Source organism: Zeus faber (genome assembly GCF_960531495.2).
Source record: "Zeus faber genome assembly, chromosome: 11".
Classification (NCBI taxonomy): Eukaryota; Metazoa; Chordata; class Actinopteri; order Zeiformes; family Zeidae; genus Zeus; species Zeus faber.
The window spans coordinates 4,296,361-4,316,236 of record NC_137205.1 but is presented as its reverse complement, the minus strand read 5'-3'; the positions used below and the strand labels follow the sequence as shown (position 1 = coordinate 4,316,236).

The 19,876-nt window shown below is 40.1% G+C and overlaps 2 protein-coding genes across 6 annotated transcripts in view; both read left to right on the top strand.

Annotated features, from left to right (window-relative positions):
- The window catches only part of pdxdc1 (pyridoxal-dependent decarboxylase domain containing 1), a 63,476-nt gene extending 61,385 nt beyond the window's left edge, over positions 1-2,091 (top strand). For 2 of the 4 annotated variants that reach the window (XM_080009401.1, XM_080009400.1), the window contains one exon: positions 80-2,091. In XM_080009401.1, the coding sequence (XP_079865527.1) occupies positions 80-363 (284 nt within the window). In that variant the 3' untranslated portion in view covers positions 364-2,091. The remainder of the gene's footprint in view (positions 1-79) is intronic. The other 2 variants (XR_013844392.1, XR_013844393.1) reach the window with 2 other exon arrangements.
- Positions 2,092-8,092: 6,001 nt separating this feature from the next.
- gspt1l (G1 to S phase transition 1, like) overlaps positions 8,093-19,876 on the top strand; it is a 29,681-nt gene continuing 17,897 nt past the window's right edge. The window contains exons 1-3 of one of the 2 annotated variants that reach the window (XM_080009630.1): positions 8,093-8,495; positions 11,577-11,621; positions 16,810-17,055. In XM_080009630.1, the coding sequence (XP_079865756.1) occupies positions 8,312-8,495; positions 11,577-11,621; positions 16,810-17,055 (475 nt within the window). In that variant the 5' untranslated portion in view covers positions 8,093-8,311. The remainder of the gene's footprint in view (positions 8,496-11,576; positions 11,622-16,809; positions 17,056-19,876) is intronic. The other variant, XM_080009631.1, reaches the window with a different exon arrangement.

Sequence of the window (19,876 nt, the reverse complement as noted above, 5' to 3'; positions counted from 1 at the left end):
TTCATTAATTTTGCCATTAGCTTCCTGTCTTTTAGATCTAATGAATAATAGTTTTTTGCTGGTACTTGTTTTCTTACAGTAGGCACAAAGTTCTTCCAGCGCTCTAAAGAAGTAGAACCCAATACGCTTCCCAGGACAGACCAAGCCAAAGAAGGTGAAGACACTGCAGAGGAGGGGTTTGACACCACTGCCATTAACGGCACGCCCTCGCTACCAATCTCTCCTGCTGTGAATGAAGAGAAGCATCCCGGTGACGTGGTATCAGACCAGACCGGGGAATCCCCTGAGTATCTCAAGGAGTTCGAGGCAGCCTCCTCAGAGAGGCAACTGGAGGACGAAATGGTCGACGTGACGGGCAGATAGGAATACTGTTATCACAAGATGTCCTTCCAACTAATGTTAGATATTATCCAGTAGATATGATGGAGAAATTACTTCTGAAGTTTGAATATTGGGATCCTTGCAATAATCACTGAAAACAAAAGCTGAATTGCTATGGATAGAGAAATCTTGCACCTGTTTTAATTGAATACCTTTTGTTTTGCACTATTTTGATCATAACAAGTTAGGAGTGAGTACAATAGACATACTTAAAAAGATAGATTCACCATTTTTCAACTCAGGCCTTATTAAAATGTTGGCTATTAAGTAACTTACCCCTCTGCTGCAGCTTCTCCCTGTACTTGAATACAGTCCAGTGGGGCTTTTAAGCCATAAAAAACTTGTAAAATCTCCTTTTTGAAAACTGAAAACTCACAGGATAGTCAACCACTTTTTATGTTAACCACAAAAAGGTTGGTAACGCCATATTATCAGGTTTTTGAGGATTATTGCTGTTTTGGCAATAAACCTCTTCTTGAGAATAGAAACAGGATGTTGTACCTCTTCCTACTGGCAACGTGCTGTAGCCAATGTTACACTTTGGATGTAATGCAGCATTTGCAAGAAATAGTTTGAAATAAATGTGATATTACTGTTATTCAAAAAAACGTACGTAACTACATTGTAAGTTTGTAAGTATTGCATTTTGAGTTTACAAAATTAGATGTAATGTTTTTTTAAGGCTTAACATTTGTCCCATGAGATAGCATTTAAATACAATGATAATCTGGAGCAGAGTTTCACACTGTGTGTGTGTGTGTGTGTGTGTGTGTATGTGTGTGCGCGCAACATAACATTTTCCCCATAGGGGAAAGTGTGTGTGCGCGTGTGTGCAACATAACATTTTCCCCATAGGGGAAATTGTAACCATTGCTTTCAATTCTAACCAGCCATAGTCATGCTAATGATTTTATTTTTAATTAAATGTCAAAGGCAGACTTAGCAGGGGTATGTATTACACAGCTGTTTGACATCATTATTAAACCAAACCATCTCCAACCAGCTGTTCTTCCACCAAGACCTGGTTTCGGACCAAAACAAAATGGTTTGGGATACGGCATTCTTGATCAGCTAAGGATAATGCCAAAGTAGGTGTGTCTCTTTCCAGCTTAATTTAAAGACACGGTGAAAATAAAAACTTTAGGTGGCGATGGAGGGTATAAAATTGTGGCTATGATCTTATAAAGCCAAAAGGTGATGCCAAATAGGCAGCACAAATGGCTCGCTCCAAAACAACAGAGAACCTCTGGGCTCAGCTTCCCCACGGAAACCAGTGCGCAGATGGCATGTGTTCCAGGCTTTGATATTGAAGTAATCGTATACCAGAGCCTCGAAGTTTCCCTTTGTTGAGTTTCATTTTATATCGAAAATGCAATTTTAGATCGCAACATTGCACTTTTTTTTGTTTTCTAAATGTTCCTGTTGTGCGGTGTAACTAATTGTGAACGTAAAATTTCCCGTCCACTGACTGTACTGTGAGCTACTGGTGAAACCGCCTAAACAGTTGTTTAGCCCTGATACAGGACTCTACTGACATCTGCACGGTTGATACGGCTAATCTGACCACCAAAGAAAATATCATATGTAGGAAGTAAAGGTTTATGGAGTGTAATTGTTTCGAAAGTTTGATTTTCTGAACATTTGACTAGACTCTCGTCACCCGCCATGAGATGAACTCATCAATTTGTGAATAAATGTTATGTGAGATTGGTTGATGCTGCGTAGTACTCTGTCCACTGTAGGGTCTAGTTGTTGATCTTTGGAGAGTGTGAAGCATATCAAGGTCTAGCCATTTTCAAATGTTTCAAAGGGGCACTCTACCAGCTTCTGGGGCAGCTTCTGGGGCAGCTTCTGACTTCTGCACATTTTGCAAAAGTTTAATTAATTACTTTTATTTGTAGGTGTTTTAATCTAGCATTTTTACTTGTCTGATCATAATGGGCAAGGAAAAAAAAAATGTTGATTAGGGTACATCACCATCTCCTGCCTTGATACTGTGTTGTTCGAGGGAACTTTACTGTATTCACTGTCTTAATGATTTAATGGTAGTAATAGTCTTATACAGGCGTGGAAAAATTTGTTGGTACCCTTTAATGAAAAAAGAACCTACAATTTTCTCTGAAATAACTTGAAACTCAAAAACGTAATTGGCATCCATCATTGTTTATTCCATATTAAATAGAAATCAGATTTTGATTTTGATTTTTGATTCAACAGAATATTTTACATAAAACAAATGTAAATGGCGTGGACAAAAATGATGGGACCCTTAACCTAATATTTTGTTGCACAACCTTTAGAGGCAATCACTGCAATCAAGCGATTTCTGCACCCGTCAACAGGTAGTTTGGCCCTCTCTTCCTGAGCAAACTGCTCCAGCTGTCTCAGGTTTGAAGGGTGCCGTCTCCAGACTGCATGTTTCAGTTCTTTCCATAGATGTTTGATAGGATTCAGATCAGGGCTCATAGAAGGCCACTTCAGAAAACTCCAATGTTTTGTTCTTATCTATTCTTGGGTGCTTTTTAGCTGTGTGTTTTGGGTCATTATCCTGTTGGAGGACCCATGACCTGCGACTGAGATAGAGCTTTCTGATACTGGGCAGTACGTTTTGCTCCTGATAGCTTTGAGAATTCATTGTGCCCTGCACAGATTCAAGGGACCCCGTGCAAGACGCAGCAAAGCAGCCCCAAAACATAACCGAGCCTCCTTCATGTTTCACAGTAAGTATGGTGTTCTTTTCTTTGAAAGCTAAAATTTTTGAACATAAAAGCTCCAGTTTTGACTCATCTGTCCAAAGGACATTCTCCCAGAAGCATTGTGGCTTGTCAATATGCATTTTAGCTAATTAGTCTGGCTTTTTTATGTTTTTCTTTCAAAAGTGGAGTCCTCCTGGGCCTTCTTCCATTGAGCCCACTGTCACTCAAAACATGACGGATGGTGCGATCAGACGCTGATGTACCTTGACCTTGGAGTTCAACTTCTACCTCTTTGGAAGTTGTCCTTGGCTCCTTTAATACCATTTGCACTATCCTTTCCATCCTGTACAACCTGGGGTCGATTTTCCTCTTGTGGCCGCGTGGAGGTTGGCTACAGTCCCATGGACCTTAAACTTCTTAATAATATTTGCAACAGCAGTCACAGGAACATCAAGTTGCTTGGAGATGGTCTTATAGCCTTTACCTTTAACATGCTTGTCTATCATTTTATTTCTGATCTCATCAGACAACTCTCTCCTTTGCTTTCTCTGGTCCATGTTCAGTGTGGTGCACACAATGATACCAAACAGCAGAGTGACTACTTTTCTCCATTTAAATAGGCGGAATGATTGATTCTAAGATTGAAGACGTGTGATACCAATTAAAGAAAACAGTTAGTTTGAAATATCACTTTAATCCAATTATTTATCAGTTTACTTTCCTAAGTGGTACCAACAAATCTGTCCAGGCCATTTTAGAATATAATTGATCTCTTTAGCAATAATTGATCTCTTCCCAGTTTCTTTGTTTTACTCTGACATACCAGAGGCATGCAGGTATACATGAGAAACTTGCTTTTAATTTCATCACTTTTCAGAAGGAATGAAGCATTGTTTCAATGAGGGTTCCAACAAATTTGTCAACATTTGTATGGTTTCCTTAACCCTAAAGCCATCATTGACAATCTTTAAGGTTTGGCCTCATCTTTTAATTACCCACAATGTTGTCTATTGATAACTGGGATTTTACCACACCAAAATGCTAAATCAGCCTTTTTCAAGTTGTCAGTCGACTCAGTGAGTGAAATCTCCAATTTAGAAGATTCGTAAAGGCAAATTTCATTGCCTAACACTAGAAACAAAGGTGGCTATAAAACAATGTAGTAGGCATGAGAAGCCAAAATAATGTTTATTGAATGGTAATGTAACAAGTAAATTCAAAATGACATCAAAAACATGAAAATGTTACCTATCCCTTACAGAGCATCTTTGTTTACCCATGCTTTAAATATCGGTAATTTCTTTCAAAGGATATTTCTAATCACTAATTTGCATTATATAAATGATTGACATGTCTATTTCGATTGTGTTTCACTGCATTCTTATTGGCTCCATTAAAGTTGTCACTGTGCAACAACTAAAAAACAAACAAGGACTTTATTTGGCTGCGGTAAGACCAATTCCAATACAAACTAGAATATTGATGTAATATTTCACCAACAATATTTTAAATTCATCACTGCTGGTTTGAAAAAATCCTGGCTTAAGCTCCTATCTACCTATCCATAGAATTTTGAGATATTTTATTCACAAACACACTGACAAAAGAACATTGTAGGGCAAAAACAAACATAAGTGATAAATAACTGATGTCATTTTGTTCTCGTAGAGCTTTCCACACTGTTTCTTTACAACATACTGTATATCCAGATATTTATCAGGAGTTTTTGGAAGCATTACAAAACTATTACTTGTCAATATTCTGGAGCAATACAAATTTTCTTGTTTGAGAAGAGAAGTAATATATATTTAGTTTCACTGTTGGAATTAATGTAAATTATTAATTGTTTTGTTTGATAAAGATCCTGGCACCAAAGCTGTAGAACATGTTTGCATAAAATGTGCTTTTTCGGGATTCTTGTACTATTCTTGGGTATATTTGCCAAGTAACTTTTGAGTTTCCAAACATTGTTTCATAGCGTGAATTATATTACATAATTCTTGTGCCTTACCAATAAACGTAACGTAACGTAAGCAGGCAGCATGCAATTGGTCAAAATCAACTTTTAAGTTTCATTGTTCACTAATCTTCCTAACCAGGTGCATTTTTAAATTACATAAATTCTTAACCAACCTATCTGCATTAGTTTGGGACAGTAAGATTCTGCATAATTGCAAGCTTTTTTGTAAAGTGTCAGAATCAAGCTTTAATGGCCAATATGCTTAAACAATTCGACTCCATAAACAGTAACACAAAATTTAAGAAAAAAATATTTTTAGTAGGCTAATTAGGACCTATGATATATGGTATTTACACACACATACACATATAATTGTTGCAAATTAAAAATAAATGTGTGGCATACTACTCACACATCAGTGTTGACATTGTTTACATTCTCCATAGAAACACACAAACAATCGGGCATTGTCATATGGTGCTGTCGGCAATATTATAACGAAACATAATAGTTAAACGAAACAATGTATAATTCATCAAGTTGAATTGCACTTGTACATCAAGTTGTGTCTTTGAAGCTGTTGACAACTTGACCAATGAGGGTATGCCCGTATGCCTCAGATGAGTCAGGTATCCTAACATTACAGCCACGTGGTGTATTTTTTTTAATGAATCTCATTATTGCTAAAAATGGTTTATTCAAGATGCAAGAAAATACATAAATGAAAAATAATGTAAATCAGAATATATATAAACTTACGGCCACTTTATTAGGTACATCTGTTCAATTGTTTGTTAACACAATAGCTAATCAGCCAATCACATGGCAGCAACTCATTGCATTTAGGCATGTAGACATTGTGAGGATGACTTGCTGAAGTTCAAACCGAGCATCAGAACGGGGAAGAAAGGGGATTTAAGTGACTTTGAACGCGGCATGGTTGTTGGTGCCAGATGAGCTGGTCTGAGTAGAAGAAATATTTATCACGCAACACACCACACTACAACACATGCTTGCACACACGCACATGCTTTTGATGGTGGCCGGTGAAATGGATTCTCTGCTTTTGACCCATCCTTGGCTTGTCCTTCCTCCGGGGGCACAGCCAGGAGCAGTGGGCAGCATACGTGGACGCGCCTGGGGACCAGATGATAAATGTCCATCGCTGGTCAGACGATGATGGGTGCATGTTTTTGGTGGGGGTCCTTACTGACGTGAGGTGGAGGAAACCCCATGTGAGCACGGGGAGAACATGCAAACTCCACACAGAAAGGCTCCTATTTGGGAGATAACCCACCGGAGCACGGTGCCAACAGCACCCCAGGCGGGAATCGAACCCAGGACCTTCTTGCTGTGAGGCAGCAGTGCAATGCACTGCGCCACCGTGCCACCAGTATTTCAGAAACTGCTGACCTACTGGGATTTTCATGCACAACCATCTCTAGGGTTTAGAGAGAATGGTCCAAAAAAGAGAAAATATCCAGTGAGCTGCAGTTGTGTGGACGAAAATGCCTTGTTGATGTCAGAGGTCAGAGGAGAATGGGCAGACTGGTTTGAGACGATAGAAAGGCAACAGTAACTCAAATAACCACTCGTTACAACCAAGGTATGCAGAATACCATCTCTGAACGCACAACACATCGAACCTTGAAGCAGATGGGCTACTGCAGCAGAAGACCACATAGGGTGCCACTCCTGTCAGCTAAGAACAGGAAACTGAGGCTACAATTGGCACAGGCTCACCAAAAATGGACAATAGAAGATTGGAAAAACGTTGCCTGGTCTGATGAGTCTCGATTTCAGCTGCGACACTCAAATGGTAGGGTCAGAATTTGACATAAAACAACATGAAAGGGTGGATCCATCCTGCCTTGTATCAATGGTTCAGGCTGGTGGTGGTGGTGTTATGGTGTGGGGGATATTTACTTGGCACACTTTGGGCCCCTTAGTATCAATTGAGCATGGTTTAAACGCCACAGCATACCTGAGTATTGTTGCTGACCATGTCCATCCCTTTATGACAACAGCATACCCATCTTCTGATGGCTACTTCCAGCAGGATAATGCACCATGTCACAAAGCTCAAATCATCTCAAACTGGTTTCTTGAACATGATAATGAGTTCACTGTACTCCAATGGCCTCCACAGTCACCAGATCTCAATCCAATAGAGCACCTTTGGGATGTGGTGGAACGGGAGACTCGCATCATGGATGTGCAGCCGACAAATCTGCAGAAACTGCGTGATGCTACGTGTTAATATCGACCAAAATCTCTGAGGAATGTTTCCAACACCTTGTTTAATCTATGCCACGAAGAATTAAGGCAATTCTGAAGGCAAAAGGGGGTCAAACCCGGTACTAGCAAGGTGTACCTAATAAAGTGGCCGGTGTGTGTGTGTGTGTGTGTGTGTGTGTGTGTGTGTGTGTGTGTGTGTGTGTGTGTGTGTGTGTGTGTGTGTGTGTGTGTGTGTGTGTGTGTGTGTGTGTGTGTGTGTGTGTGTGTGTGTGTGTGTATATATATAAAATCCTCATATGCATGTACGTATGCAACATTGTATCCTGTTTCAAAATTCTCTATAAATAAATGTTACCCTTTTCCCTTTTTTTTGTTATTTTAACTATCAGTAAGGGGAACAAAATTACTAAGACTCATCAATGCTTCATTTGCTAAGATTAAAATACGTCAATTGATTGAGTGGTGAAGATATAATTACTTGTTTAGGGAAAAATGTTTATAATTAAATATTTAAAACATAATTCTCTTATCTACAAAACGTGTCCCTGGACTTAAACGTGCATGTTGAATAAGCGATCGTTGAAGTATGGAACACCCTGCAACAAAAAAACGAGTGTGCTCTGCAGTCCCTAAAAAAAGGAACCGGTGACGTAAAGCGCGTAGTGGGGAAAAGTAGTTTTATTGCTGTCTGCGGAGCCTTCGCGGTGGAGGCCTCGTCGTCCCGGTTAGAACTCTCTTTCCCAGCATGCACCCGGGTTCGCTCGCGTCGATCGACGAGCGTCGACGGCGCACGCGGACTTTCCCTCTGGAAGTACCGAGTGGTTGGTGCCTCCGCTCCCGTGTGTCCGCAGGGTGCCCGGCGATCCACTCCAACGGAACCGCACACATACGACTACGGTGTTCGATTAGGGGGGAGATTTACTTTTCCCGGTTTCGGGATTGACATCCACGACAGTTCGCGGCGTTCACCGACAACTGCGCAGCTTTAGAGTCTCACGGCAGTGAAGGGGGAAAAAAAAAAACCCTCAGACCCGCGATGGACCCGAGAGACACTGCCCCTGATTCCTGGGAACAGGAGGACGACGCGGAGGCCACGGCCGACGGACAGCTCGATTCCGCGCTCGCGGCGTTGAACGTGAACGCAAGGCCGTTCGTCCCCAACGTGAACGCCGCCGAATTCGTGCCGGCCTTCCACGTCAAAGCGCCCTCGGAAAATCACGGTAAGTTTGCAGTCACGTTGGCGAGCTTGCGTTAGCTAAGCTAATGGGGGTAACAGCGGCTCGCCGCTAGCAGTTAGCTTGTTAGCTCATTGGCCGCTGCGAGACACGCGTCCCCGGAACGCACCAGAACTAGAGGAACGGCAGCTTTCGCCGGTTAGAGATCACATACTCTGCGCGACCGCCCTTTTCCGTCTAAATGTAGGAATCCCCTCGGTTTGTTTATGGTACACCTTTTTACTTTCTTTGCCATAACCCCCACGCTTTCCTTAAGACTATAGGGTAAGTTTAGCCAACATGTACTAGCGTTGTACTAACTATCTTGTACTAACTAGTCGACGTCTATGATTTGGCTTCGAACACAGCTGCGGTCAGTTCAATGTTGTTTTGGCAAAGCCTGCCCCATCACCGGACTACGAGCGCACAAATGTGTCTCGAACGTCATTGAATTGTGCTACGAGAGCTCTGTGTGACGTGGCTATTACGTGTTTGGTCGCTGAGTTAGCGGGGTCTCACGTGCTGAAGCACTGAGAACAGTTACATGCTGGCCGTTATGGCAAGCTGTTTTAACGTTTAACTATCACTTTGTAAAAGTTACTAGTTCTATTGAGTGCTAGTACCTGTTAATAAGGACCTAGGGCATTTTCCCGTTGTTACTAGTAACAGTTTTATATTTACGTGTAGCTTTTTATATAAACATACCAATATTGTAAATGGTAAAACAAATGCTTTTTTCTGTACAAAAACGTCATCCTACAATATCAAAATAGGTGAGTCGTAAGTATTTGTTGGTGAAATAGGCCAACATGTATTAGCGTTGTACTAACTAACTAACTTGCTAGGTAGTCGACGTCTATAATTTGGCTTCGAATACAGCTGCGGTCAGTTAAATGTTGTTTTGGCAAAGTCTGCCCCATGCCCGGACTACGAGCGCATAAATGTGTCTCGAACGTCACTGAACTCTGCTACAGGATCTCTGTGTGACGTGGCTATTACGTATTTGGTCGCTGCGTGAGCGGGGTCTCACGTACCTATTTGTTGGCGAAATTGGACATCCACGTTCATTTCAGGTTTTCCATTCTAGTTTCCAGTGTCACAAGATGTTGCCGCTGGTTTGTGCATAGGCGCCGGATTGTACCACGTAGTGGGGGACACACACACTACGTGTGCGTGCGTGTGTGTGTCCCCGAAACGGAACTTAAGTCGTCGGACAGTCCGCTGTTGAAATACCGTGTCCGTCCACTGGCGCCTTAAGCTGACGCTCATTTGTACTCCTTAAGCTGGCTCATTTGTACTCCTTTTTAGATCATCCCCATTTTATATTTTATGTAATGGTATATAATAATAAAAAAATAGGCTGTGTAAGTATACATTCCCTTAAGACTTGTGGTCCAACAAATTATTGGCTGAAAGTAGTGTCAAATGAATATCTGGTATTTCATTGGTTAAATAAACGTAACCAAATTTGCCATGTTGCTTCTTGACGTCATGGCAGGCACCAACTCAATCTATCTGTAGCGGTAGGCTGTGCATCCCGAATGTTTTATGAACACAAATGTGTATATGTTCAAGCGGATCTAAAAGTGTGCCTCCTCTGAGGGAGATGTGGTGTCTCCCTCTCCATGCGTACTGGAGACATTGGAGGTGGCGCGATCAATTGCGTGTCCCGTTCCTCTCTAACCCCCACCCCAAAGTGTCCTCTTTTTTGCAGTTATGGAAATGGCCACCATAGTTAGGAATGAGGCACAGGGACACGGAGATCGTGGGTGCGAATTGGCAGAGGCGGAGATGACGAGCAACACATCATGTTGTCGCAAACCATAGCAACAGGCTTTAGAGTTATCGCCTATGTTCTATGACTGTAATACATGGCGTAGATGTCATTGCCAAAAAACATTTTCAATAATACTAAAGGTGGGGGCACACATCCTAGTGTCCCCCTAATCCAGCACCCCTGAGTTGATGTTGTATAGGAAGAGTGATACGAAGGTTGTGAATCCAGGCGTTAATGTGCCGTGCCGCTATGGACTTCCTCCATTGGCTTGAACCTCAGTTTTCCTGAACGTTCGCTTATGTGCAGACGGAGAAGCATAATCGTCCTTTGATTGAAGTGAGTTGAAGGCATCCCATGGCTTTCTGCAATCATAAACCTGTGCGGATTTGTCACTAAGTTGCAGATTACAGTCGTTATTTTTCAGACAACTTTATGACATTAACCCACGGTCCTGTTAAGTGTCCGTCTCCCAGTTGGTGAGATGTGAATGCCACCACTTCTGAAGGCTGGATTATGCTTCTCCATCTGCATGTAAGCCAATGTGCACGGTCATTGGGAGAGTGATTCGCGTGGCTGTTTGCTTGTATAGTTGTATGGATTTTGTGTATAACGTTATGTGTCCACTGGGGTGCAGTGTCTCATTTAGTAAACCACAATGTACAGAGAACATAGAAGAAATCTGTTTTCGAGCCAAAGCCCAAGTCGCTGGAGTCTGAGCTCGCAGCTTGTGTTCTAATAATTGAAAGGAAAAGTGTGCTCCCATTCAATTAAAAAAATTATATATTTTTACAATATGTCCTCTTGAGAGGGCAGAACAGAGACCGACAGCTTGTGAGAATTTCCAATATGCACTCCGTAAGAGTTAACGTTATGGATACAATCTAACCAAAAGGGCTGTCCATGGCGGGTTCCTAAAAGTAAGATAGGTGGCCACTTATGGCGCCGATATAGTAGCGCTCCATGTATGTATGCGCCCAACATTTTTATAAAAAATAACGTTCTGGTAAAACACTGCACATTCTTTTTCGATAGTTAATTTCCAGATTCAAACAATCACAAGGCTTGAAGTTAAATCAATCAGTCAATGTTCTACTGTGATTGAAGGGTTTTCCTTTTACAATTCAATAGTTAAATAGAGATATGTTATTCATATCAATTCATGCATCAACATTCTAATTTCTAAGAAATTTCTAATCCAATTTCATCATAACATGTAGGCCTGGCCTACAGCAAGAGCAGTTTAGCATAATCCAAGCTTCAGATTAATGATTGGAAACCAGGCTTGGTTAACACCACCCCCAATCTTTCAGGTGCTGTTGAAACCATAACCACGATGGAGGTGTCAGAAACCCCAGGTATGTGTTAAGGAAGACGTATGAAAGTTGACTAATCAGCTTTTTGAGTGTCAATTTGTTTGCAGGTAATAACATGAACTGCTTGCATTTTTGATCATGTGCATCGATTACCGTGTTGGAGAGCAACGAAAACGGTGTCAGAAAGAGCAGTCTCGATCATCAAATTTCCATTCATGATTAATAACCAAACAAAAATAATTGCAACTATCAATTTAAGTGCCTTTGATTCATTTTGCATTGCTAACACTGCTTGGAACAAAGAACGTGAATCCAGGTGGAGAAGCAATTGTCCGTGACAAGGTCATTATTACAGACAGCCATTACTCCGAAATAACTGGCCGCTGATTACCACCATTGGCCAATCAGAATGCAGTATTCCAATTCCCCATGACATTATTGTATCTTATTGGATCTTACAAAAAGATGAGTATCTCATCACAATAATTTCTCAGGCAACTATATAATACTGTTATAATAAACAATATGTGTCCACAATATTTTTCCAAACATGAACATTCAGTTTCTTATTTTCAACAATCGTATCAAAAGTAGTGATTTAGGGCAAAATACCAATTTTTTATATTAAAATCAATTACAGATATGATCAAGCCTACATGCCATATACATCTATATTAACTGTACCCCTTTGCAAAAATGAGCATTTATTATATTTTTTTGTGGGAAGCAGAAACATCTAGTATTGAACTTACTGCAGCAGTGATCCAATGATGTACATAGAACTGGCCACATGGAGCATCTCCACCTCTCTGCCCAGCATTCCATACCATGCACATCTCTCGGCATCATTTTTGTCTTGTCGGCTTCTTCTGAAGTTACCTCATGCTCTGTCATGGTGTTCCATGTCCTTGTGATGGCAACTGCCCCTTTGGCAGATTTTAGTTTCAGCATTAATCAATGGGTGTGTGCAAAGGAATATGCAATTTAACTATATATTCACACTTTAATATCAAAGTGTTATGTGTGGCTTCAAAGTGGTTCCACTAGCATTACCACTCAATGCGTTTACATGCACTTGAATAAAGTCAGCTTAACAGACCTGGATTTCCCCTTAATCATTCGACTTAGTGTGGCATGTAAAAGCCTTAACCTGGATATGATCCTTGTATTCAAACTGCACATGCTCCACAAAATCCGGCGATTCGTACCGCATATATTTGAGCTGGAAAGGGTTGTGATGACACGATGCAACCGCCAGTAAACGCATGCACCTTTGTTCGAAAAGTGAGGCCGTTTTAATGTTAATTTTGATGACGGAGCCAATTGAAGTAACTTTTTTGTAGAGCACCTTTTAAGAGTGGGCGTGTCACAAAGTGCTTTAGGGGCAGATAAACATACATATATAAAAAAAAACTGAATTAGAATAAAAATAAACAAATTACACAAAGGCAAGTTTAAACAAATGTGTCTTGAGCTACTTTTTAAGTGTTCAGTGTCGAGAGATCTTAACTCCAAAGGGAGGGAGTTCCAAAGTTTGGAAGCCAAAATCTCAAAAGTACAGGCTCCTTAGAGTCTTCATCTTAGAGCATCCAGCAAACCCTGATCAGAGGACCTTAGAAACCTGATGATTGTAGACAGGGTTTTTTCCTTGATGGTAGATAAAGTACTTCCGGTCAATAACCAGACTATACCATAGGCCATGAAAACTCAGGTTATTCAGTAATCGCATTATTCTAATCGGTGTAGTGAGTGCATGTAAAGTCATGAGTCATGCTCCTTGGTATGAGACAGGAAAGTTTGGTCAGGGTGTATGACAATATGAGAGCTGAGATTGTAGTATGCTAATTATTAAAAAAAAATGTTTTCTGTATACTTTATAGAACCAGTAATTCACCTGGTGTTTTGATGTGATGAATCTTTTAAATGTGGGAATTGAAATTCATAAGCAGATGTTAGTAGGCTTGGGCGATTGGACGAATATCGGCAACCAGCGATTAGCTGGGTCAGTTGGCGGTTGTTTTTTATTCATTTTTTTTTGGCAATTTGTCATTTTTAATTTGCTAATTTAATAACCTGTAAAGCACAATATAAAGTGTGCGGAAATAGGAACTGGTATTCCGCGTCGCTGCTTTAACCGCGCCTGGTGCTTTTCTTCCCGTCTGGAGAACTCCATAAAAAGAAGAAATCACCATAAACCCGTTTCCAGGTGATTGTTAAACGGGCTTTTTCTCTGTCTCTGGTTCGGTTCGGTTCAGATATTGGAGGAACAACGCGGCGGTGCAGAGCGCACTCAGGCACCATCCACGCCACCCCCCCGGCGAATATATCGACAATCGCTGGTTGTTGGGCTGGCGGTTGCTGGTAGGAAAATTTTGACATATCGCCCAACCCTAGATGTTAGATACACATATTTACGTTGTCAGTATTGTGTGAAATTCCCCATGCCAAGTTTATTATTACTTCTACCATGTTGTCCAGCCCTACTCCTAGAAGGTAGACATGACTTAAAGGCCACCTCCACCGTTCATCACAGTCACTGCCATAAACAAAAGTATGGAAATGTGACCATTTTAAGTTCTTATTTTAACCCTACATGGTAGAAAATTACATGATTTTCCAAGCTGACGTGACCACTAGCCATGAAATTAAACCATTTCTTAACACTGGTTCTGCCACTTTGTGACAGAGCAACTCTTTAAGTTTCTGTCTCTTGTCACCGGCAAACGTTATCCCCTCCATGTAAGAGATATCCTATGCTCCTCCGTTGCCCAGGGAGGTGCCCTGGCAGAAAAGGATTGCACCCACTGTCAAATCACTTCACAAAGCCAAGGCACACAAGCACTGGTCGAACTGAGGTTTTAAGTTATTTTACTATTATTGTATTATTGTGAAACGTTTAAAAAAAAAATGATGTAAATAAATATTAACGAAAAATATATAACATACTTGGGGAGAGTCATATTTATTATCATTATCATATATTTTCACTTTTTAGTAATTTGCAGTTACAGTATACAAAAAGAACGAAGAGCTGTTCTTTTAAACAATTCTCGGAAACAAACGGCGCCATAACATCCCGTTCTCTTCACAGAACTGTAAAAAAATATTTGTGACCCACAGTGTACTTTAGGGTCACATTTCGAAATTTGGCATTCTTGTTTTTTCCACATAATGTGAAAGTGTAGAATCTGAGCTTCAAAACAAGGTATCATTTGTGGAAATCAAGCAAATATGTTGGAAGCTATGACTTATTAAAGAATATGGTTTTGGAAACAGAACTTGTGTTGTGTTCTGTGGCTGAGAAATCAGCCTTTAAAGTTTTAGAAGCATTTCCAGACTTTTGCAGCAGAAAATACCCATTTACAAACACAATTAGTGCTTTAAATGGTTACATTTGGATAATTCTGTATTCCTTCAATTAAATAATGTTGAATGTGTTGTTCTAAAAAAATTGATTCATTGATTCATAAAAAAATAAGAAATGCATAATTTAAATTAATCCAATCTAATTGAAATGAATTTTAAAGTAATAATTACTTATTAAGTAACTAAATTAATAAATGTGCAGGGTTTTTTTTTTGCATGCTCACTGTAGCAGCATTACCCCTCTATTATTCTGTAACTTCTAAACATTCCCATTTTCTGCATTTATATAATATCATATTTTATATCAGTGATAGTTATAAAAAAGTGTCTCTTTTCACATCATGTGCATTAAAAGCTAACTCGAGGGGACAACAATTCCCAGAATGCAAATGGCGGGTACCTCCCAACCATTTGCATTCTGGAAATTGTTGTTTTCTGGGAGCACCCTGCTGCCCGCTGCCAGTTCTGCGATGTAATTGAGCTTCTGCCACCCTCTTTTTGTAATCCATAACAACATGGAGACTTTTCACAGAGAAGTGAAATTTCTTGTTTCTGTTGTTTATTTGTTGTTGCGTGGGAACATTGCTTACGGCAGTGATGTCAGCTCATCTTCTTCGTGTCCTATGAGCCAGTGTCAGCGGCGTCAGCACAAGTTTTTTTTTTTGTTTTTTTTTATCACACGAAGAAGAACCGGTCTTGTCTGGGTTAATTTATAACCTTGTTTTATCAAAACAAGGTTAGGAACTGGAACTGGTTTCACATCACTTGGAATATCGTAGGATGAGCTTGATCTGCATGTTTGCACCAAAGGGAACCGTAAGACTGCCTATTGCACTGTTTTGTGAGTTCAGCAAGTTGGCGAGTGACTTTTTTTTCCCCCTGTGAAATGCTGGTGCATCTAAGTAGCCTCAACTTTTTAATATGTATGTAATATTTAGAAATCAAACCGTTTTGGGAGAAAAAAAAAGGAATTTCAGTAAAAGGTTTGTACCGCAGTCTTATGTTGCTTTTTTTACTGCAGTAATAAAACAGTCATACTGTCACAGCCCTGGCCACGCCATTTTCCTTCAGCATGTTATAGGTTGACGCTCCCTTTTACTTGCTTCTTGCCCTCACAATGCATTGAGATATGCTTGCCAGTGTAGTGTGGAGTGTTTGTGTACTACAGTATTTCACCGGATGTAGTATCCTGAGAATGTTTGTTAGTATACTATGCTTTCGGACGTACTAAACATTACTTTAGTGTGCTAAAAGTATGCTGGTATGCCATTTTGGGTAGAGTACTGTTGTCTGAGAGTTTATTAGAATGTGTTTATTTCTGATTGCCATTAGGACTGGGTTAAAAACAAAAAGATTTTTCGATTCAAATGGATCTTCATTTGAATGATCCAATATCAATTCATAAAATCCAGAGATTGATCTTTTAATATATGCCTTTTCCTATGGATGTGTGAAGCTTTAGTTCCATTAGTCTAGCTTAGCCAGCCTTTGGTTCCTTGCACAACGAAGTGAGAAAGCAAGCAGTCATGAAGGGGCTTTACCGCTGCACCGGGACACGGCACACAGGGTTTTTTGTTTCATGTTAACGTCGGAAAATAAATATGATGACAAAAACACAATTTTTATTGGTTTCATTTGGAGAAACGCACAGCCTTTCATGCGCCTACACCCAATCGAACGCATAATGTAGAGAAAATCTGAATAGAAGCTAAAATGGCTAAAGGTGGTTTTTGAGAGCCTATCTTAATATTTTAAAGCCACTGGAGTGAAAAAGTTTGAGTGGTGGTTTTATATATATATATATATATATATATATATATATAAATAAATACATTTTTAAATTCATTTGTTTTATCTTGCTAAGCCCCAATGGAGAACGGCGACACAGAGATGTGCGCTCAGGAGACGTGGGACCAGAAAGGGACGGAGCCAAACGAAGCAGAACCCGGAGGCGGGCCTGGTCCTGACAGGGGGCCAGCCGAGGTGGAGACCGCTCCCTTGGAGACAATGGAGGAAGAGGAAGAAGAGGCACCTGCACCCAAGGCAGCACCCACGCTGCCTGACGCACCCAAGAAGGAGCACGTCAACGTTGTGTTCATCGGCCACGTAGGTCAGTGATCGCCGTGTTTTGCATGCTGGCACTACTTAAATTGAGCAGGTTGCAGGTGAAAGTTACAGGAGTGCATATGTTGTGTGATATGAAATATAAACAAAATCATTGTTTCATTATCATCATTGACCGTCTTCGATCCTATGTTCAAGGTTTTTCTGGAGAAACAAAACTTAAGCTTGCAACTTGCTCCACTCGTCACTTCAGCTTCGTTGTGCGTGGCGGGGGACCATCACAGAGCATACGGTTTTATGTGCAGTGCGCATAGAGGAATGGCTCTGTCCCCCCATTCCTAAAAACACACCCTTTTTAGTTGTTTTATTTGGAGGACCGGTGCACGGAGAGCCGTGTTTTTGTCCTGACGTGGACGATTCACACACATAAAAATATATTTGATTCATCCCTTATTTATAATTAGGGGTCCAGTCCCAAAGGCAGATGATTGCAGATGTGCTTGCGATGGGACTTTAATTAAAGGAACATAAGATACAAACTCCTAACCACATGAATTTACAAAGTGATAGGTATTGTAACTATTAAACCATTATTATGTTAGTTAAAGTACTAACAGAAAACAAATGGATTGAACAAAGCGCGGTGTATTAAATGTCACAAATATATACATTTCTAAGGAAAACTGACACGCACCGGAGAAAGTTCTTCATAATAAACACCCAATAACATCACTGTTAAAATTGTATATTGTATATTGGTTGATTGTCAAAGCGCCATAAAATAATTCTGTTCTCTAAAATGGATTAATAATCGTGATAAATAATCATTTCACAATAGTTCACAAGCTCACAATATTGAATAAAATAATCCTGTTTATCATTTTAGCCATAATCATGCAGCCCTTCTTCAGAATGATAACTGCCGTTACTTGCGGTGTAGGAAACCCACCCACAACCACAAACACCGCCCGATCATAGTATTATTGTAACCAGGCTGTAACAAATGAACTTCTGCAGTCACAAAACACACCGGTACAGAGCCAAAGCGCACACGTCTATTGAACTTAAATGAAGGGCGGACTACCTTGGAAGCATATTGCTGCCTGCAGCTATATTTCCTCATTGAAATGTTATCCCTGTGCATTTTTGTAAGCTTTTATCTGTTTTATCTTGTTATTGTAATGCACACTGACTGACACACTGGCCTCCCCTTTCGATAATCCGCAATACCATGGTGATACTTGCTTTTTCACCACGTTAAGAAAAAATTCATACTGTCATAGCCCTAATAAGAGACCATGTCTGACAATAGTCCAATTCGAACTGCATGCAAACGTCATAGGGGAGAGTGGGGGGGATGGTTTAAACAGATTAATTTGGATTAGTGTGGTTCAGATAGAGTGCACACATATTTATTTACTTTGTCAGGTGGCTCTGTTAAACATCTTCCAAAAAAGATTTATTTCTAAATTAAAATGTATGCCCACACTCATGGCAGATTGTGCTATGAAATCGATATTTAAACCTCAAGTACCGTAGCGATCAAATTAAACAGCTTTTGCAAGTAATAGGCACCTCCTAGAGAGAACTGCATAATGCGTTCAGTTACATGTGTTTAGCATGTCTTGTTTTTAATCTTTGTTCTTGTGTAGTTTGGTTTGAATACAGAACAAAGACAGTCCTTGTTATGGTATGACAGAATGATTTAACGGGATTGATGAATGAAGTAAACTGAAGCAGCCATCCAAGAGAACAGGAGGTGAAGGCTTTCTCAACGGGTAAAGCACTAGGACATCCAAAGGACTCCTGCCACTTAACACTATCTCAGTGATGAGCAACATCTAGAACCTTGTCCTACAGAGCAGGGTTTTCGTGAGCAAAACATTGTTGCCGGTCTGCATGTTCTAGAAGATTCCAATGTTCCGGACAAATAGAAATTCTGGTCAAATATTATCGTTTATTGAGCTTAAAACAATTGATAGGCAGGCTATTTAAAAATGGTGTCATGGCATGTAGATTTCTCATATTTTTTATTGAAAAGTAGGCTACTTTTGCTTATACATTATACTCCAAATACAATTAGCCCAATCAATAGACTATAATATAACTATAATATAACGCTTATTAAAAAATAAACAAATATTACGCTAGCCTACGTTCGTTGGAGAAACACGTAATTACAAATAATTTTCTTCAGCCTTAGGCCTACATATTCTCAGATAAAATAAAACAGAATAAAAACTATTCGTAAACAAAAATTTACATGTAGGCCCATCTGGGTTATAACATTTTAATTACGTTGTGCTGCTACCTACTTGAAATCAAATCATTTCCGTTCCCTATTGGCCTTTTCTCAGATAAAACAGAATAACCTCTTTGAAAACAAACAATTACATGTAGGCCAGTCGTAATGTAAGTAAAAAGTAAAGAAGTGCAGCTGCTTTAATTAACATTTCACTTATATAAAATGTAGATACTTCTTCGTACTGTCTACTTCGTCTGCGTGTCTTGTCGACATATTTTACACAATGAATATTTACCATCTGTTTTGGGTCTTAAATATGAAAAACCCCACCAAACTATGGATGTATGTGGCCCTGTTGTAACCGATACGTCATCTTCCTCCTCCAAATTGCTAATTTTCAACGCTGCCTCTGTCTCCGCTGCTGGTGTTTTTACAAGTGCAACCCGCCCACGTGGGAGGGGGCAGGGCTTATTTCTGTCAACAATCCAAATTGATTGGCTTTTTGTTGCCACTTGCCTAATGCTTCTATAAATGAACAAATCTGTAAGACTTAATCAAAATGGTCAAGCCTATTTCATTTCAACATCAAGGAAAGAAATGTGCTAATTATCATTTTTATCGC